The sequence below is a fragment of the Myotis daubentonii genome, chromosome 10 (assembly GCF_963259705.1).
Source record: "Myotis daubentonii chromosome 10, mMyoDau2.1, whole genome shotgun sequence".
Taxonomy (NCBI): Eukaryota; Metazoa; Chordata; class Mammalia; order Chiroptera; family Vespertilionidae; genus Myotis; species Myotis daubentonii.
The window spans coordinates 73261022-73283267 of record NC_081849.1 but is presented as its reverse complement, the minus strand read 5'-3'; the positions used below and the strand labels follow the sequence as shown (position 1 = coordinate 73283267).

Below are 22246 nucleotides of genomic sequence, written 5' to 3'. Positions count from 1 at the left end.
CACACCATGCCTCCGCTTGGGGCACATGTGGGAGGCAACCAATTCATGTGTTTCTCTCACACCAATGTTTCTTTCTCTCTTCCCCCATCTCTCCCTTTCACTCTTTGAAAGCAATGGAAAAAATATCCTCAGGTGAGGATTAACAAAAAAGAAAAATATCATTAAGAAACAAGAAATTGCCAGTCAAGGAGTGTTTCTTGTATTAAAACAAGTCTTAACACTGCTCATATAGGTCCCAGTTTTAATAGAATGGAGCTTCACATACTCTAACAATGTGAAACCCAAATGGTATTAATATGTGCTTTTTCAAAATTATAAAATGGTTAGCTCTTCTAAATTAAGCCTTAAATGTTGTCACTATTTTTGTTAGATTTAGCAACATAACGCATACATCAAAACTTTTGCTTCTTTTATTCTCAAATAAGCTCCTAAAGAGCTATAATTTCATAAAATATACTCCATAAAAGTTAAGGATATCACCAATTTCATAATATGGACTGTCTGCCATTGTAGCCACTGACATTTTAATGTATATCAATCTCCATTGGCATCCACTTGTCTAACACAAGTTATCAAAGATTTTTCTGCTTGAAAGAGTTTGGTGTGTGGTTAGAGTGAGATCAGTACCCAAATTATAGTTTTCCAAAGGTTCACGTAAAGTAAGAACTACTGAATATAACAAAACAGTATTTCTGTGGTAATGTGCATTTAATGTTCCAAAAGGAGGTATCTGAAATAGATTTCTTGGAATAACAAATGAGGTTTCTTCCATCAACTCTCCCAAACTGCTTTGCCTAAGAAAAGTGGAAACTCCCCCAAACTCCTCTAAGACATTTGATGTTGGGACATTAGGAGCTTTCATGTGAAAGAGAAGGAAGAAAAGTTTGCAGTGAGGAGGAGGATTATAGAAATCCCAGCTGTCATATGTAGTTGCTGTTGTCTCCTTAGCTCAGCTGAATTAAAGGTTTCTTATCTGGGTATCAGTTAAGAACTATTACCCAATTCCTGCATTTTAGGCAGTTTAGCAGATATCTTCTTTATTCCCCTTTCAGATGAAGAAACATGGACAGGGTTCTGTACCAGTTTCAGAAACCCCATTGTATTGTGCTCTTCCCACTGCTTATATCTGCCCTTCCTTATTCTGGTGGTGAACTCTTTAAGTTGGTTTGTTCAATCCAACTTGTTATTTTGACTTTCTTTAAAAAACTGAAGCTCTTGGCTTTTCTTTCTTTGCCCTTTTTAACTATGAACAAGGAGTCAGATATTGAGACAAATACTCTTTTGCATTGGTGAAACTTTGAACAGAATGATCAGAGAATGAAGTTTGTGTAATGCGAATGTACTCGTGTTGATTTACCTTAAGGGTGACAGCTGCTTTCTTCATATTGGAGGTGGGTCAAATAAGTTTTTAGAAAGAGAAAGAATAATCCATCTAGTGGTTTTGCTTTGTATATGTACTAAATTAGATGCCTAATTTTGACAAAATGAAAAATCTGTTTAATTTCAAACAACTGGCTTCTTTTATTGACTATCAGCCTCACTTCCTGTACTGTTACCATCAGTCTTCCCCATGAAGTTTACAATGTTAATTTAAGCATGTCCTAGTTTGTGTGTACCAAAATCAATCTGCTTATTTACAAAAAGAGGCAAAATTCTCCTGTGTTGGACAAAACAGATTGTCTTCTCTGTTTGTATCTCAGTTAGCTATTCAGTTATCTTGATTATCATGGAGACCTTTCTATTGGAGTAGTTCATTAATGATGTTAAGATGATACCAAATTCTCAAAATTGGTAAGAAGATTTCTTTGCAAATGAAGTCCCACATAGTTGAAACACTTTTCTTTCACTGTAACTATCCTACTGTTCTTTCCCTAGAACCCTTTTCCTTTCTAGGAAATTTCCCTTGACCTTCATAACTTTGGTCCAGAGACTAAATAGAGGATTTATATAAATCTTAATGATAGGAGCACATTAATTTTTTATCTAAATACCATGGGCATAAAATAGGAAATGAAGAGTAGTGTCTTAACAGTTAAATTTTGTCAGTTTATGTCTAGTCAGATTTCCTTCTGCTTGACTGTATGTGTAAATATTTTTTAGTATTTTTTTCCCTAATTCAGTAATTTCCTGTACTCTTAACAGAATGATTCACTTAACTTTTAACTCCAAATTTTCTAAATTTTATAACTTCTGGTGCAGCTGTATGGGAAGAATATCTTAAAGTAACTGGGCCAGAAATACAGATACTGTGTGATTTCTGTTCTTTGTCATTTCTTCATTCTTACGCTTCTGAGGCATATCTAAAATCATGTGACAGGTCTGAAACAATTTTCTCTATTTTTTCTTGTTAATCCTCACTCGATATTTTTCCCATTGATTTTCTAGAGAGTGGGAGGGAAGGAGGGAGAGGGAGAGAGAGACAGAAACATCAATGTAAGAGAGACACATTGATTGGTTGCCTCCGGTATGCCAGGGATTGAACCTGCAACCCAGGTACATGCCCTTGACCTGGAATGGAACTCAAGACTCTTGGGTGCTCTGGCCAGTGCTCTAACCACTGCTCACTGGCTAGGGTGATGCGTTTTTAACTAAACCACCGTATCCTCCATCTATCTGTTTCTTTTCTACTCTTTGCATTTCTCCCATATTGAAATTCACTCTTTTGGAATATGTCTTAATTTTGTATTATTTTATAAGGATTTTATTATTGTTTTAGTTATACTTTGTTCAGTTATTTCAATGAAAAATCTGAATCCAGAACCTTTGGATACTGTTGGGTTCTGATATAATAGACATGAGACTGAGTTTATGTATAGCCAAGGAATCGCTTTAAAATAAATTGTGTATGTTTTCATAGTGATTCCTGACATATAGCAATAGAATTTGATGGTTGGGATTTAAGGAAAAAGTCTGCCTTTTTAAATGTGAGATTGTTAAAAGTTGAAGGTCCTTGGAGTTTATATACTTTTATCATTCAGAGTTGAAAATAATAGATGTCAGGTCAAGACTCTTAGTATTTGAGGGGAATATGGCGAATTTATATTAATGATTTACATAAAACTATTAAATTTGCTTATGGTTTTCTAATCATTTCTGAAAGTTCTATTTCAGTAAAATGGAACCAGATTTTCCAATACTTCCTTTTGACTCATCTCATGAAATTAAATTGCACTTGCACCCTTCTATCACAAATAGACATGCTAGGTAAATAAATCCTACTTGGGAAAAAGATATAAATGACAATAATAATGTAGCTTAATAAATTAATATAACTTTAAAATTATGTGTCACTTGAAAAAACTACTTTAGCTGCCAGAACTATATGTTCATTCAGGTCTCTCTGGCTTGTAGATCATCATTCTGCCAAAAGTGATCCAAAGATAAATGAATGCCTAGTCTATTCATAATTTTGCTTAGGGCACTGGAGTTCTAGCCAGAGTAAAATGACTCTGCCAATGTCTGAATGATATGTAGGAGAGAGTATTTTATATTGTTTTACCACCAATATCTGTTGCTTTATTTAAATGCCCCATTAGATATGATATGCATTATGACATGTGATAGCATGTATTGACATTTATTAGGAGTGATTAATCATTCCTAGAGTGTAGAAATTCGGGGCAAATGTCTAGGTCCCATTGCTTGTGCTACTGGTATCTGGGCAACAACTACAGGAGACAGGTAAGTTTACTCAAGTAACCTTTTCTTTTTTTTTTTCTTTTTTTAAATATATTTCTTTATTGATTTCAGAGAGGAACGGAGAAGGAGAGAGAGATAGAAACATCAATGATGAGAGAGAACCATTGATCGGCCGCCCCCTGCACACCCCCCACTGGGGATCGAGCCCGCAACCCAGGCATGTGCCCCGGCCGAGATCAAACCTGGGACCCCTCAGTCCCCAGGCCAACGCTCTATCCACTGAGCCAAGCCGGCCAGGGCTACTCAAGTAACCTTTTCAATAGCATGTATAGCCAATTTTTTCTCTCATTTCCCCAACCCTAACCACAGTTACAATGATGACAACAACACAAATTCAGGGACTATGAATGAAATCCATTCCTTTCACACTTATCCCTCAGTTTGTCCTTTTTGGGGTATTTGGGGCTTTTAAAAGAAAATGTGGGATATAGTTTTGTATAGGCCGACTCTTAATTTCATCATTTACTATGTTATAATACAACTTTAGGATGCTTTATTCATCAGTATGACTCAAGGAAAATTACCTCATTTCTTTTCCAATTTACTTAGTTTTTGTTTTTATTTTTTAATATTCTAGGTTGTAGAAGGCATGAAGCAAAAAAAATGGAGTATTGAAAATATTGCCTTTGGTTCTGGTGGAGCTTTGCTACAAAAATTAACAAGAGATCTCTTGAATTGTTCCTTTAAATGTAGTTATGTTGTAACCAATGGCCTTGGGGTATGTCTTTTAACTTTCACTCCTGTGTTAGTACCTTTATGTATCTAGGTAGAATGCAGTTATTGAATGCAATAATAAAGGATAATAATAGTCCTGAAGTATTAATATATTATCAGTTATTACTGACTCTGGCTGAAAAAAAAGGAAAGAGACATTAGATAATAACAAGACCAGAAAAAATAAGATGAGAGATTAAAAGATAATGCAGGTCAGTCATTTTCCACTGCTTCTGTATATAACTTTGAATCAAAAAGTTGACCATATTTGATCTGGAACATCAGCTAACCTAGCCATCGTATATGAATGATAAGCATGTAAACACTATCAAAACAGTATTTTAGGAAAGTAGAGTATGATACTGGAGTTGTGACACCAGAATCATGTTCTAGTAGCCTTAGAATAGGGAAACCCAGGCTGCTCGGCAACTGAACAACAATCCCCCTAGGCCATTGAGTGTGGCTCTTCCACAAAATACCACATACAGTGCGATTGAAACTTCATGGACACACTGTGGCTCGCGAGCCACAGTTTGCCGGCCACTGCCCTAGGCTTCATAGCTCTTGAGAGTCTGTGGGTCAAAGGGTGAGGGTGGAGAATACTCTCCCAAGAACACATGGTTAGGTCCCTGGCTTTATTTACCTCCATCTTTCTTTGGAGAGTTATGGGATTGACCCATCTGCTTCTTAGGTTTTGCCTCCTACCTTTCTGATCCTGAAACAAACATTCTGCTCTTGAGGTTCTCTAGATCATTTTTGCTTCTGACAGTAACAATATAATAGAGTAAAAAGTAACAAAATGCAAAGGTTATGAAATAGGAAAGCCATACTTAGTAAAATGCTAGTTCTGGAGACACAGATTATATAATTGAGTTGACGTAGATTTGTTTTTCAATAGCATGTCTGTGCTATACTTAGATCAGTATAAAGATAAGGTGTGATATAAAAGGAGATACCTTAAGGATCACATGTTAACATCAAATATTTCCTACAAAAGGAGTATTAGGTATTCTGCATTGGTAAGAAAAAATAGTCAAGATTTGGATTTTGCTTTTTTTCTAACAAAGAACTCACTCTGTCCTCCAAAACAGGTTAGAATTATGTTTCTAAAAGCCTGGTGTGGATTGGTTTCATTATACCTAAAAATTGCCTTAAAATTTATTTGCAAATTATGTATATAGGGTTACTTTTTAATAGGAATTGAATGACCATTTCTGACGATTAATCTTTTTTCTTTCTGAATTTGGATTCAAGGTTAATGTCTTCAAAGACCCAGTTGCTGATCCCAACAAAAGGTCCAAGAAAGGTCGATTATCTTTACATAAAACACCAGCAGGAAATTTTGTTACACTTGAGGAAGGAAAAGGAGACCTTGAGGAATACGGTCATGTATGTATCTATGCTGATTGGATTTATTTTGTGCCCCTCCCCCCCCCGCTTTTTTTTCTGTTTTCCGTTTACCAGTAGTAGCTTGGCTCTCCTAATTAAGAAAAGAGGCTTTTATGTTGTATTTTAATTTTAAATTATCAGAACAGTTTTTTCTTGGAGGATAAAGTAGTTTTATTATAAAATAAACAATAGTTGACTGAGCCTGCCGAAATAAGACGAAAAACAAAAAGTGGCTAGATCATAAATATGAGACTTGTACATATTGGGTGAAATATTTTGTAACATTTAAAAAGTAAAAGTGTTTCCAAATAGTGACCAGCAGGGTAGTTACTGCTGAGCTTCAACAAGCTGTGTTTTTTATCTTACTCTTACTGTCAATTAGCAGTCAATTTTTTCTGAAGAGGCGTATTAAGAATACTTTCAGGATATTATTATTATGTGCTTGCTTCGGCAGCACATATACTAAAATTGGAACGATACAGAGAAGATAAGCATGGCCCCTGCGCAAGGATGACACGAAAATTCATGAAGCATTCCATATTTTTGGCCCAAATGGTAAAGTGCCTCCTGTGGGGTCAAATTTGTTTCCCAGCCCAGAGAGGGGTAGAAAGAAAACCCTTCTTTGTTGAAACAGATTCCTGAGACCAAGGGAAGACACATACTTCCTGTTAAGACTTTTTCCTTGCTGTTATTCATATATTTTCTACAAAAAAAAAAAAAAAGGATATTATTATTACACTTCTCATAGCTATTTATATTATAGTAAACTTTGGTCATTTTAACAGAAAAAAGAAGGGCTTTTATTTTATCCAAATTCTAACATGCTAAAGATAATCCCATTTTTAAAAATAATAGAATCCAATTTAGATGGTTTTCTTTAGTCTCATTTGATTCTCAGGGCAACTCCATGGGCTAAAAAGGCAAATTATGTTATCTTAGTAGTGTCAAATGTGAAAACTACATGACTGATTCAGATTACATAATGAATAAATGGTGAAACCTAGCCTTAACCAAGTTTTCTGATTCAGGTCAACCAAATAGGAAAAATGTGTAGTATGGTTATGCTAAAGGAGTCCATATGATCTTTAATATACAAAAGTACATTTAAATTTGTGAACTCAAAAGTTATAAAATTTCTAATTCTTAACCCACTGGATTAAAAACATACTCATTTTTTTAGGGAAACTAATGAATACTTATATTTTCACAGAAAAGTTTATATTAAATATAAGCACACTAATTTAGTACTTGAGATTCATTATACCATATCTGATATTCTGCTTGTTACTTTTATGATTTTTGAGCCAGAATAAAAAAACATTTTGTTACCTTTAATTAAAAAAATGTTTCTAAACGAACTTTTAGAATTAGATTCCTTTATATAGCCTGTTAATACTGTCCTTTGAGTAGCCTTCACTTAACTCTTATAGCTACCAGGACTTTGCTGAATTACTGTAGACAGTCATAACTTATTTATTTTTTTTTTAAATATATTTTTATTGATTTTTTACAGAGAGGAAGGGAGAGAGATAGAAAGTTAGAAACATCGATGAGAGAGAAACATCGATCAGCTGCCTCCTGCACATCTCCCACTGGGGATGTGCCCGCAACCCAGGTACATGCCCTTGACCGGAATCGAACCCGGGACCTCTCAGTCCGCAGGCCGATGCTCTATCCACTGAGCCAAACCGGTTTCGGCATAACTTATTTTTTTAAAGGCATCATCATAACTTATTTTTTAAAAGGCATTGATTTTTAAGAGTATGTGAATTCTAGAATATTTAAGGTAGTAATTAACTTAAAATTAAGCATTTTTGACTTAAGAATAAGAACCACCATTTTTTAATAGATTGTTTAACTTTATGAAAGATACAACTAGAGCAGTGTGATTTGAAATATAATGACAAAAATATTAGATGTTACGTATCACGAAAATATTAGATAATGTTATGTATCACAATCTTAAGAATAGATGGAAAAGTTAAGCATGGTAGATTACATACAGATTTTTAAAAGAGAAATTAGAGATAGATAATTCCTTAGTGAGACAGGAGTGGCTTTCCCAAACTCAAAAGGGAATTTAGTACTGATTTCTTAGTCTATCTTTGCTATCCTTGCCGGGATCAAATAGGTTACTTGTATCAGTGACTTTTGGATATACACAAAATAAAAATCAGTCACTGTACATTAGCTAAGAAATAATAATTGTTTTTGTTTTTATTTAACTCCAGGCTTATGCATTTACTAACCTGGTGTTGAGCTTGTTGGGTAGGAACAAGGGAAGGTTTCCTTTGTTGCACTGTCAATGGTAATTATCAACAGCCATCATTCTAGGCAGTGCATCTTCCACCTGAAAAAAAAAAAAATGGGGCAACTAAGTGTTTTGGTTTATCCTTCAAGGTCAACTTTTTTTAAGAATGTAATATTTAGATCATTCCTGTTCATAAAAGTTAAATATTTCTACATAGCCATTTTAGATAGTGCCTTGCTGTTTGACTGCTCCACCAGCATCCTTTGTGTATAAAATTATTTCATAATTGAACACCATCAACATCTCTATATTTGACTAGTCAGTCTAATTCATGAGCATGGCTTAAGTATTTTGCTTGAGAGTATAATCATTAAACTTTAGTATTGTTAAATTTGTGCAGGATCTTCTCCATACTGTCTTCAAGAATGGGAAGGTGACAAAAAGCTATTCATTTGATGAAGTAAGAAAAAATGCAAAGCTGAATATTGAACTGGAAGTAGCACCTCATTAGGCTTTGTTTAATGACTGGGTGTGTGTCCTTGCCTCTGTGTGTGCGTGTACATGCACGCACCTATACACCGGTGTGGGTGAGTGTGATACATAATGTTCATTGTACAGATGTGTGGGGTTTCTTTGTTTTATGATACATTACAGCCAAATTATTTGTTGGTTTATGGACATACTGCCCTTTCTTTTTTCTCCCCAGTGTGTAGGTGATTTTAATTAGGCAATGCACTTGACCACATCAAAGATTAATGCTAAAGTAAGCTTTTTAGGGCCCTTTGCCAATAGATAGTAATTTAATCTGGTATTGATCTTTTCTCAACAGAACTGAGAAACTTTTATATATAACTAAAGATCACATAAAACAGATTTGCATAAAGTTGTCATGATTGCTTTATGTTTATATTTAACTTGTATTTTTGTACAAACAAGATTGTGTACGATATATTTAATGTTTCAGTGATTTAACAGTCTTTCCAACTTTTCATGATTTTTATGAGCACAGACTTTCAAGAAAATACTTGAAGATAAATTACATTGCCTTTTGTCCATTAATCAGCAAATAAAACATGGCCTTAACAAAGTTGTTTGTGTTATTGTACAATTTTAAAATTATGTCTGGACACACCCTATAGAATTACTAACCTCACTGCCCCTTGTAGAATATATATTAATCATTCTACATTAAAGAAAATAATGGTTCTTACTGGAATGTCTAGGCACTGTACAGTGATTATATATATTGGTCATTGTATTGTACCAGTGAAATGCCAAATTTGAAAGGCCTGTACTGCAGTTTTATATGTCAGATATTGCCTGTGGCTATAATATGCACCTCAAGATTTTAAGGAGATAATGTTTTTAGAAAGAATTTCTGCTTCCACTATAGAATATATACATAAATGTGAAATATTGACAAAAGTGGAAGTAGTGTATTTTAAAGTAATTACACGTCTGAATTTATTTTTCCTATTCTATAGTTGATATGACTTAATACTGGAATGGGTAGTGAGTGTACTTATTTTAAACTTTTTGATTCTGTTATATTTTCATTAAGTTTTTTAAAAATTAAATTGAATATTAAATTGTATGGACATCATTTATTTTAAACTGAATTCCTAAATAAATAATATTCCAGCAAGTTCTTAAATGAAGATGAATTATCCCCAGTCAAAAGCATGATGACATGAGTTTAAATAGAAGAATCTTAACCAAAACAAGAAAATGGGCTAAATTCAAAGTATTCAGCATCAACATGTTCTAGAGCAGTGGTTCTCAACCTGTGGGTCGCGACCCCCTTTGGGGGTCGAATGACCCTTTCACAGGGGTCACCTAAGACCACCAGAAAACACATATATAATTACATATTGTTTTTGTGATTAATCACTATGTTTTAATTATGTTCAATTTGTAACAATGAAATTGGGGGTCACCACAACATGAGGAACTGTATTAAAGGAACTGTGTTGCAGCATTAGGAAGGTTGAGAACCACTGTTCTAGAGTGATTAACTGCCAGACTCTGAGTCAGTCATCACATCTGACTGGAGACCGACCATTTGTTTTGGTGGGGTTTTTTTGTTTTGTAGATGATTTGTTTATATTTAGGTCTGCTCTTTTAAGGCAGCAAGAGGTTGACAACTAAAGCCCACAGGCCACATTTGGACTGCTTTTTTGTTGTTGTTAAATAACATCTTGTCTATGGCTGCCTTCCCAGACAGCAGCAGAAGAGTCGTTGCAATAGTGACCACATGGCCCAGAAACCTGAAATGTTTATCTGGTCCTTTAGGACGGTGCCTTCAATTTTAAGAGAAATGTTGACTTTCAGGGAAGGTAGGAGGTTAAGTTGATAATGGAGTTGTTTCTCGTCCTTTCTTTTCTCATTTAAGAATCTGATTAAATGTGAAATTTTAAAAATTGAAAAGCCATAAATTTTCTTCCTGAACAATTACATGAGAAAGTATTTTATTAGTATTTTCTTAAAATAATCTAATGAGCGGTGAGTTACCTTTATTAAACATCTTTTATAACATTAAAATTATAGGTTTTTGCAGATGATTCTAAACACTTGTTTAATGAGAATAATAAGTTTTATTCACTTTCAGTAAAAGTTTTCATCCTGTAATTTCTGGTAGAAAATAATTTTAAGATGATTTTTAAATGTATCTAAGTAAAGATTAGTATTATTAAAAAGAACGCATCTTTTCACAAAATGTGCTCTAAGGGGCTTATAAAGAATTAAAAGAACTATATTACAAATAACTGATACCACCTGTAAGTTTGATTTAATTTGTTTAAACACTGGAATTGAACTAAAGGCAATATTCTTTTTGTACTGTGAATATCAGCAATTTCAGAGTACCTAGAGGAATTTTAAGACTTTCAGAGAATGCTAAAATCTGTACATTTGGATATGGCCATAGATTGCAGGGTGGGATGATTAATTCTGTTCACTCTTACTCATTTGGAACTAATTAACCCTGAATTTCCATCAATAAGCACCACTCTGAATAACAATGGTTAGCATAGGTACCAGATAGAACTCTGCTGTGTTGCCCTTTAAATCAGCCTAACTGTTCCAGACAAAAGCAAGTGGCATGTATGGCTTTCCTTAAAGTCATTAGATGTGCAGCTGACATTGGTTAATCCCTCTCAATTCATAATATAAAGTATTTGTATTTTAAATAGGAGATAGGTGTTCTGTATTAAGTCTCTTTATTTGTACTATACAGTTAAAGTGGTTTTCGTGATTACCCCTTATTTCCTTTATTGCAATAAACTGTTATAATACTTTATCATTTGGAAAACTAGAAAAAGGAAAAATGGCAAGGTATTTATTGTTCTGTTTGCCATAATTTAGAATTAAACACTTAAACAAGTATTTTGTAGTTTTACATTCCTTTTTAACCCATTCAGTGGAGAATGTCAGTTTTTCTCCAAAGCTGTATTTTAAGTCAATTCTAATATATGTATTCAGCGTCATAGATAAACATTTCATAAACATGGAAATAAAGTTTAGCTCTATTAGTGAAATGTTAAACTTGACTGTGTGCTTCCAATAATGGCGTATTTCCAGACTTGCCTTTTTAAGGTATTCCTTCAGTTCAAATAATTAGAAATGACTCCTGTATTTTACTTTGTGCAACTACTAGTATATGAATGGTAATGCCTCTTACTAAGAGAGAACACTAGGAGACCAGCTTTGCAGGGAGAGAAAGAGCACAATTCCTATACTAAGATTTAAGATACCCTTGAAACATTTAAATTAGGATACTAGGTAGCTCTGTATACACATGGTCTGGGGCTCTCACCTATCGACTAAAGCCTCCACCCATTCAGATCTCTAGCCCAGACCTCTGAATTTCCCTACCTGTCTGTGATACATTGCCATCCAGATACCTACTCAAATGCAACAGATCCAAACATCATATTCCTCCTGTGTGCCTGCCTCATTGGGGGGGTGGGGAGAGAAAGGGTTGACCACCCGCTGAGGTGAGACTTCCCTCTCCATTACCCCACACATGTAATCAACTTCATAGTTCTATTGATTTGCCTACTAAATAATGTTATATCCTATCTTCTCTCCAGCCCCCATTTCAGGCTAATCTCTTTGTGAAGCAATATTTAAAGTAAGTAGATTTCCTATCCTCAGCCCCCTCTCCCTCCCACTCTGCTACCAGAGTATTGTAGCAAAATCTAGTCATTTCAGTGCCCTGCTTAAAGCATTTGGTGCTCCTCCTTTTAGCCAATTGGCTGACGTTCAGGATCCAGCCTAACCTACACAAACTTCCCTGATCTGGCCCATGCAACACAGAGAGTCTCGTGTCTGGTCCTTCATTTTCTGTGCCAGCATCACTGACTTGCTCTGCCTCATCTACACACATGCACACAGACACACTGTACCATTTTCTCCATTTCTCTGCCTTTGCTTATGCTGACCCCTCAGCCAGAATGCCTGCCTTTGGTAGCTCATTGTGATGACACCTCCAAGAAGCATTCTGCAGGCTCACTCTGCTATCCCCACCCCACATGCCCTTCCTCTGGCCTCTATAGGTACTGAGTGTATTTATAAAACAGCACTCACAGCCCATGGGTTTGTGTCCTAAATAAGGCAGCAAAGGATGGTGTTTTATTCATCTGTGTCCCCTGAATTCAGCTCAGAATAGACAGTCAAATGTTTAATAAAATGTCCTTAACATAAACACGTTTTGATACCCTCTATAATATATCCTGAACATTTTAATTATTTCAGAAGGGTAGAACATTTTACTAAGTGTGTTTAGAGATAGGTAACTTTCAAAGTATGTTCACATATTATCTTTTTGAAAAATCCTTACAATAAATTCATGAAGGTTGTTTCTTCAAAATATAGATTAGAAAACTAAGGTAGAAAGACAAATTATTTGCCTAAGATTGCCTTGTATGTAGTTCAGTGGTTCATAACTTTCCTTCAGTCTTAGACCTCTGAGAATTTGCTTAAAGCTATGTACCCTCTTCACAGATCAATTCTCATTTACAAATAAAACGATTTCCACAGACCACAAAGAACTCTAGGTAACTGCAGAGAAGATTCGAATTCATGCTTTCAAATGCTCTTCCCTCTCTATTTGAATGAGCTTCTAATGGTACTCTTGGGAATTTTAAGATTTTAATCACCTTAAACGGTTTTTGAAATAAGGCAACGTAAATAAATATAATTTTAATTCAACTCTTAAGAGGGTCTATGGAATTCATTGATAAGGATTCCAAAATTGATGGCTATTTTAAATGGCATTTTTTACAGATGGAGAAATGGAAACTTAGGAAGTAAAATTAAGAAATCTGACCATGTGCTGTGAGAAGGTTAAAGAAATTCCAGGAATCTTCTGTGCAGTCCAGCAGTATCAAACTTTTGACAAAAAAAATGTCTATGTATTTTTATGAGAAGATTTCTATTTTCAAATACGTAAGCAGGCTAGGTAATTCTGACCATGTTCCTACCTACTGAAAACAAAAATTAAATTTTAAAAGTATTGAACAGGACAGTAAGAAATTACCAGGTCAAAATCCAAGTGAAAATGGGATTCTGAAGTGAGAACCAATCACTGCAGCTGCTTTTGTCCTGGACATTACCAAACTTGGGGACTCTGACCTTTAATTTTTTTAAGGCCTGACAAGACATGGTAAACAAATGAAAAAATCCTCCTGCTATAAAGCACCCCTCTTCCCAAAGGACTACCCTCAGAATGATGATGAACCAGTGATCAGTAATGAACCCAGCCCCACATCCCCAGGGCAATGCAAGGAAAGTTGCTTTAGCTCTGGGCAGACCAAATTAGGAACAATACCAATAAGTCATTGCCACCCTGGCCTGGCTAGTGTGGCTCAGATGGTTGGAGTGTCATCCTATGCACCAGGGCTCTCATTTTTTACTGTTATTACTTTCTACCATGAGCAATATTAAATTTAGCTAGTAAGCTCTTATCTCTCATCCTTACTTCTCCTTCAGCATCTAATTTGAAATAATATTGTTTTATTCCCAGGTAATACCTATAAGGCAATCAGTAAGCTTAATCTGTTTTTCATATACTCATCCTATTTTCCCCCAGTTTTTGATAATTGCACTCTATTACACTATTAAAACACACAGCCATCACATACCACACTTACACATATCCTCCTATATAATAAAAGGCTAATATGCAAATTAATCAAATGGTGGAACAACGTTGCTATGATGCATACTGACCACCAGGAGGCACTCAATGCAGGAGCTGCCCCTTGGTGGTCAGCATGCTCCCACAGGAGGAACGCTGCTCAGCCAGAAGTCCTGAGCTAGGTTCACGGCTGCTGAGTGCAGCAGTGGTGGCAGGAGCCTCTCCCGCCTCCGTGGCAGTGATAAGGATGTCCGACTGCCGGCTTAGGCCCACAGGGAGCAGGCCTAAGCCATCAGTCTGACATTCCCCGAGGGCTCCCAGACTGCAAGAGGGCGCAGGCTGGGCTAAGGGGACACCCCTCCAAGTGCACAAATTTTGTGTACCAGGCCTCTAGTACCTTTATAGTCTTCGATCTAGATCTAGTTCCCCAGATGTTTAATACTTACTACTAGGCTTTATGTCAATCTCTCCAATCATTTTGCTGTCTGAAAATAGTTCTTTAGTAGGTTCCTCAGGAAAGATCTTCAAAGTAATATTTCCTGAATTCATACACCTTCAAAATATTTTGCCTAAAGCCTTTATAACTGTGTGTCAGATTGATTAGAGTCTTTGATTCATGTTTTTTCTCCTAGCATAAACCATTGCTATAAAAAATAAGTGGTAATTTATTTTCCTTTCTCTAAGAACTGTTTTTTTGATCCTTTTATGAAAATATTAAAAAATTTTATTTTTAAATTCCAATAATTTTACAAGAATGTTTTAGTGTAGTCTATTCTGAGTCATTTTCCCTCACATACACTGTATCCTTTCAAGATGTAGTTTTTGAGGTCTATTTTTATGGTAGGTTTTTCTTGAATTACAGTTTTTAGGATTTGCTCTATTCAGTGGATTGGTTCTCTTTTTCAGGAACTCCTATTATACATATGTTTGATCTTCCGTAAATATCCTTTAAATCTATTTTCTCTCAAATCCTGTCTCTTCATTTCTTTTTTTATTTTCAAAAGTTTCCTCCTTTTAATCATTTAAAAAATAAATTAAATGTATTTGCTCTTATATTCAATATGGTGTAACCATTTCTGAAGTGATTTTTAAATTTTCTAATTCTTGTCTGAGGTAGTTTTGTCACCTTTATTTTCAAATATTTCTATTTTCCAAACACCTCATTTGTGAGTTTCTCTATGTTCTTCTTTCATAGGTTTTATTATTTCATTTTAGCTTATTTTAAATAATAGGTTTTACAGTTTTCATTTCTTTGTGAGCATGTGCTTTCACTGTCTAAAAGAATGTTACTGTGCTCCTTATTCTATCTTATCAAAACTTTGTATGAACTTTGACCATGGTCTTTTCCTGTTGCTCATATTTAAGTGAAATGAATTTTACTTTTGCAAAGGATGGTTTTTCTAGCTTCACATCTCTAGAATTCCTTCTGTTTTGTTATTTTGTAATAAAAAATATGTCCTTAAATACTTTCTGAAATAATGTTCCAATTTACCCTCACCCATTTTTCTTTGTCCCTACCATCCTTTTCTGCTCAATTTTAATTCTACTTTTTCTTCAGTGTGGTACTAAGAAGACTTGGTAGGAGAAGACCAAGAATATGAAGCAGTGATTTTAAGTAGCCATAAAGCCTAATATATTTACTATCAGACCCTTTACAGGAAAGTTTGCCAACCCTTGTTCTAGCACAATGCTACATTTTCTCTGGAGGAGTCTCCCCCATTCCATGGGGTCTAGATGGTGCTATTAATCAGGGTGCACCATCGTGTCAGTGAGGTGGGACCCCAGTGGGAGATAATAAATGAAGTATTTCCTGGAATTGACATGCAGATATGAGGAAAGAGGTCTTTTTATTAAGGTGTTTAGCTATGGATTTGTGAATCTCAGGCTACTGGTGGCCACTGTCTGAGCCACATAGAGGAAGCCTATTTCCAATTAGAGAAAAGGAGGCTCAGGTTGTGAAGGAAAGTGATCAATGTAATCTCTGAATCAAGCTGAAGCAGCTGAATCTCTGGACTTTCCAGTTATATGAGTCCATAAATTCCCTTTTCTTCTTGAGCTTGTTTGAGGTGCATTTTGATCTGGCAACCCCAAAACCCAGCCTAACACACTTGTATACTTGAAAACACATGCATGTGGTCATTTAAAGAGTTTTTCTAAATTATTTTCTAAGTCTGGGGTGGGTTTTTTAAGTTAGGATTAAAGACTAATAAAAGAAATAAAAGCTTAATAAGAGATGTAAGAGAAATTGCTTTGTGAACAAAAGAATACCATAGCTAAGAGTTCATAAATAGTCTAAATTTGTTAAAGGTATGGGCTTAAATAAATTGAGCTTATGGTTTATAACTAAAATAAACAGGGTAGCCCTAGCCATTTTGGCTCAGTAGATAGAGCGTCAGCCTTCGCGGACTGAAGGGTCCTAGGTTCAATTCCCATCAAGGGCACATGCCCTGGTTGTGGGCTCAATCTCCAGTAGGGGGCATGCAGGAGGCAGCCAACTAATGATTCTCATCATTGATGTTTCTCTCTCTCCCTCTCCCTTCCTCTCTGAAATAAATAATAATAAATGCTTGTGATCAAGGTTAACGATATTGATAAGTAAAAAACTTAAACGGGGTAATTAGGTTAGTAAAAGCAACTAACATCATATGACCTTGGTGCCGGTAGAGTTTGAATTTTTTTAAAATGACTTTTGTGGAATGGAGCCTATCAGAATCACCAGTGGAGCTTTTTTATTAACCAGATTGTGAAAGGCTGTACCAAGTACCTACTGTGGTAACCCTAATAAACAAAAGTTTGAGAGCCACTGCTTTGTATGGGCACCTTAATCTTTAAACATTATGTGTATATTTTGCTTTTGTATTTTTTTAAAATGATAATGGTTCAAAGTCCTTATTTCTGTCATCTCTAAATATACATTCATATCACTACTAGATGGTCTCACCAACGCTACATAGTTTTTCAGTTGAATACACTTAGTGATAGCAATGATCTGGGTAAATTTTGTGGCTCTCTTATAACAAGGTCAGATCCAAAACAAAAATTAACAATGACTAGGGAATCAAAAAGCCACAGAGCAAACATTTAAGATTCATTAAGATGTTGAATAAGAGTGAACAAAAATCTGACCCAGATAAATAATTTAGGATTGGCTTTAATTAGCTCCTGATGTGATTCTCTGGATACTAAAAACCATTCATGTCTAAGCCTGACAGATGCCAAGCCCTCAGGCTCTTGAAAGCAACCTCTTTTCTCTCACCATTAGAGTGGCTACAAAGACCACCAAGGGCTCTCTTAGACACTACACTGGGACAACAGGCCCAGAATAGCTGCAAACTCATCTCGAGAGCCCCAGTGATTTAACAATGCTCAGTGGTTCTATGGAAAGGACCCAGCTTGCTGCGAAGTGGGAGCCTCTGGGCCACCTGGTGGGGGAGAGTTCATTCCAGTTCCATTGATAGCTGCATTGCAGTTTGTCCACACAGTGTCTGTTACTCTGCTTAATGCCAGCGAGATATGCGTGAGAAAGAAAAGCAGGCCAGGAAGAAACAAACCCTTAACATTTTACTCGTGATTTTTGTTTTATTTTTAAAAAGAACTCTTTTCTGTACATTTTTTTCTTAAAGTCTCTGAAATGTATGGGGGTTAGTTCTTGTTTCGGATGAGAAAGGGGATCAACATGATGCCTATCACCCTGTGTTTTGCTTAATTTGTTCCAAAACAGTAAATGCATTTTTCCCTGATTTGATCTTGTTAGAACTGAATGTGGCCATTTCCTAGGCAGCTCTAGAAGCTGGCTAAAAATCAGAACTTGGGTAACAGATTAGAAAATAATTCCTTGAAAAACCCTCCTGGCTTTCCCATACATCATATCCCCAGCCACTTCCTTCTCCATTTTGCAAGCTTAAAATGACTTGTAGCAAGTTTTTTATACACTTCTATCTTATTATAGTCTGGAATGAGGACCTCCTGCCAACGCCCTTAATTACAGCAGCAGCAATAGCAGTAACAAGCAACAAACCAATTTAACATTATCAGATCTGATTTCTGTGAGGGAAGTACTATCGTCTTAATTCTATGGATTAACAGACTGAAATTCAGAAAAGTTAAACAAGAAAGGGAGAGAGCAGTCCCTTGAAATTCACGTCTTGCAGCTATAGCTCCGTTTAAGGATATGAACCCTTATGTTCAAAAATTCTATCACCTGCCCAAGTTATCACAACTAATTAGTTGCAAACCCTAAGTTGACTGGTTAAATAAGGAGTAGAACCAGAGAAATCTGCCTCTCAGATGTTAACAGGAGTCTGAATATGAGTAGCTGGTGTTGCTTCCAAGGGCTTCCTGTGGAAGATGGAATGGCTTTGCTCTGTCATGTTCTAGATCAGTGGTCACCAACCTTTCGGACCTCACAGACCACCAGTGATCCGCAGACCACCAGTTGGCGACCGCTGCTCCAAAGGTTTTCCTTAAACAAGCAGTCGTCAACCTTTCGGACCTCACAGACACCAGTGGTCCGTGGACCACCGGTTTGCGACAGCTGTTCTAGATAGCTCATTAGTGACAGAATGGGGGAATGGATTTTAATTTGACATAAGAAATTATATCTAATGCTTACAGTCATCAGTCATATGCCTCAGAAGTGAAGAGATGGGGATTCAGAGATGGCCTAAAACTGCAGGCTATCCAATGAGACCCAAGCCACCTGTGAGTTCAGAAAACATCTCAGGTTCCTCCCAGCCCGAAGATTTCTACAAGTCCCTGGAAAAGTGGGGAGGAAGAAAGGAGGCTTTGAAAGTGGAAGAGATGATTCAACAAGGATGATGCCTACTTTTTCACTCCCAACAGAAACCCAGAGGATAAAGAACGGATTTTTTTCCCAATGTCCCAGTAGAGAGAAATGGAGTATGAATTTATACAGTTGGATCTAGAAACACAAAAGAATGGAGGGAAACATATAGGGAGAAGAAAACAAGGAATATGTTATGTTTCCTTAGAGGCAACCATTTGAAGGGATACTACATCTCAAATCTGATAATACTTGATAAACTCAATTCCTTAAGTAATCTACAAAAATAAGAGAAAGGTTTCACCTAACTGAAAAATTCAGAAACCTATTTTTAGTCCATTTCTTCACTTCTTCAATGGAGAAATATTTAACCAAGCATTATGACTGGTTTTATGAGTTGGCTGTATAGTGTCCTTTTAAAAAGATACCTCAGACTGTGACCTTGCTAGAAAATAGGGTCTTTACAGAGGTAATCAAGTTAAAATGAGGTAATTAGGGTGGACCATAATCAAATATGACTTGGGTCTTTATTTAAAAAGGGGAGAGGATTTGGATACACTGATGGAGAGGCACACAGGGAGAATGCCATGTGAAGATGGAGGCAGACATTGGGGTGAAGCATCTACAAGCCAAGGAAGGTCAAGCTTGCTAGCAAACACCAGAAGCCAGGAGAAAAGCATAGAACAGACCCTCCTTCAAAGTCCCCCAGAGGAACCAACCCTGTAGACACCTTGATCTTGGACTTCTAGCCTCCAATACTATGATAAAAAAAATTTCTGTTGTTTAAGGCACCTAGTTCATGGTATTTTGCTACAGTAGCTCTAGCAATCTAATACAACTGGCAATTCTGAGTTTCACCTTTCTTAGACACTTTCTAGTAAAGATTTGGAATACTCTGAAATTGTGAAGCTCATAAGCAAGTTAAAGCAGAAAGTAAGCTTAGAGGTCATTGAGTACAACGGGAAAAACTGAAATTCAGGAAGAGTGAGTGAATTGCCCTTGTTTTCACTGTGGCAGAACCATGACTAAAGTCCATGCATCCTGACTTCCAGGCCACGACTATTTCCACCAAGACTTAACTGTACCAAAACTGCAAAGACAACCTTTGAATAAACTGCCTGCTGGTTGATAAGTATGATTCTAGTTATGTCTTAATAGCATGTCAGTTGGGAGGGAGGGGTCATTTTACTCACTAGGGAATATCACCAAGGGCTCTCCATCAGGGAGGCCACAGTTGGGAGGACTAGATGTACCTGGTATCTATAGACAACATTGCATTGCTGATCCTCCCCACATCCCTCCTCTGTACCCTTGACCAGATGGTGGTCAAACTGCAGAACTGGGGGAGGTGCTCAAATGCCAAGAAAGAACCAGTTACTGCAACGTGTATTTGCACAGGAACACATGTAATTCAGCTCAGAGTGAACTTTATGACCCCCAGACATATGTTCACCAGTGGAGGCACTTCTTTCTTCTCATCTACATCTATATGAAAAGATAGTACTGGCTGGTTATCTTCAGTTATACTGATTCGAAAGCTGGGTCCCAGAGTTTTTAAGGGGCATGTCCTCCCAAATCAGAAAGTCTTTGGGGTTGGTCCCTTCTCCAAAAGTTCTCAAAAAGTGCAAGAGGAAAATAGTTCCTTCATGAAGAGAGCTCAATCAGACTCTTGATTTCTGTCCCACCTGGTAAAAATGCCACACGCCAGACAGTCACACAGGTAAAGGATAGCAATTAAGCGAAACCCTGGTGGGTATGGCATGGTTTTGTCTACAAATCCAAGGAAAGGGGAAGGAGGAGGAGTCTCCCTGGGACTGGGCTGCTCTTTATTTTCTCTCTCAGCAGTAGAGATGAGGAAGAGCCACAGTGAAAGTGGCCCAGAGCCTTGAGGGGCTGATGGGCAAGGAATGGCCTCAGATTGCCTATACAAAAGGGCACCAAAGAAGTCCTTTGTTTAGATGCTCAGACGCAGACCTGTGGAAAGAAACCAGATACAGCTTGGGCACTGAGAGACTGAGGAGGTGAAAGAGTCCATCTCTTTCTTTCTCTCAGGGCTGTTGGCCTATCCTCTTAGGTCTTCTCACACCCTACACCTACCCTGACAATAACCAGACATAACTTTCTCAAATTGGTCAGATTCCTAGCTGGCCTTTTTTAAACCACCATTTTCTGCTCACTGTAGACAGACACACCAGTGAAAGCGAATCTGTGGCTTATTTTCCTTCAAGGTATAGAATCCAGGACATCTCTGCTTGTAGTCTGACCTACCTGACCCAGCCACTTAGTACATCTCTGGGCTTCAAGGAGAACCACATGAATCCAGAAGTGAATAACTATCTCTGCCATGGCTTTTACATCTATAGGATATATAATACATACTATAGACCAGTGATGGCGAACCTTTTGCGCTCGGCGTGTCAGCATTTTGAAAAACTCTAACTTAACTCTGGTGCCGTGTCACATATAGAAATTTTTTGATATTTGCAACCATAGTAAAACAAAGACTTATATTTTTGATATTTTTTATATATTTAAATGCCATTTAACAAAGAAAAATAAACCAAAAAAATGAGTTCGTGTGTCACCTCTGACACGCGTGTCATAGGTTCACCATCACTGCTATAGACTGAATGTTTGTGTGCCCCCAAAATTCATATGTTGAAGCCCTAACCCCCTTTGTGATATGATGGAATTAGGAGATGGTACCTTTGAGAGGTAATTGGGTTAGATGAAGTCATGATGGTGGGGACTTTGTGATGGGATTAGTGCCCTTATAAGGAGAAGAGACAATGAGATATCTCTCTTCCATGTGAGAATGAGGCTGTCGATAAGCCAAGAAGAGAGCTCTCACCAGAAACCAATGCTACCATCCTGATTTTGGACGTCCATCCTCCAGAACTGTGAGAAATAAATGATTGTTTAAGCCAGTGGTCGCCAACCTTTCAGACCTCACGGACCACCAGTGGTCCATAGACCACCGGTTGGCGACTGCTGCTCCAAAAGTTTCCTTAAACCAGCAGTTGCCAACCTTTCGGACATCACGGACCACCAGTGGTCCGAGGACCACCGGCTAGTGATCACTGGTTTAAGCCACCCACCCAGCCTATGGTATTGTTATAGCAGCCTGAACTAAGATAATATATATGCCTATTTTTGTGCAGGGAGTGGGGTCTGCCCAACTCTTTTATTCTCCAATCTTCACACACTTTACTAGGAGTTGCACATCCCCTCCTCATCCACAAAGCTATTAAGGAAGCAGCTATGTTTGGAC

At 36.8% G+C, this 22246-nt stretch overlaps 1 protein-coding gene, 1 long non-coding RNA gene and 1 other non-coding gene across 3 annotated transcripts in view; 2 read left to right on the top strand and 1 right to left on the bottom strand.

Moving 5' to 3' along the window:
- The window catches only part of NAMPT (nicotinamide phosphoribosyltransferase), a 38414-nt gene extending 26825 nt beyond the window's left edge, over positions 1-11589 (top strand). The window contains exons 9-11 of the mRNA XM_059655702.1: positions 4277-4417; positions 5668-5802; positions 8454-11589. Of these exons, the coding sequence (XP_059511685.1) occupies positions 4277-4417; positions 5668-5802; positions 8454-8564 (387 nt within the window). The 3' untranslated portion in view covers positions 8565-11589. The remainder of the gene's footprint in view (positions 1-4276; positions 4418-5667; positions 5803-8453) is intronic.
- LOC132211134 (uncharacterized) overlaps positions 1-22246 on the bottom strand; it is a 73822-nt gene that overhangs the window by 32635 nt on the left and 18941 nt on the right. The window contains exon 2 of the long non-coding RNA XR_009447423.1: positions 8052-8152. This is a non-coding gene — a long non-coding RNA (uncharacterized LOC132211134). The remainder of the gene's footprint in view (positions 1-8051; positions 8153-22246) is intronic.
- On the top strand, positions 6241-6347 carry LOC132211653 (U6 spliceosomal RNA). Its single transcript, XR_009447538.1, has one exon. It is a non-coding gene; the product is annotated as a U6 spliceosomal RNA (small nuclear RNA).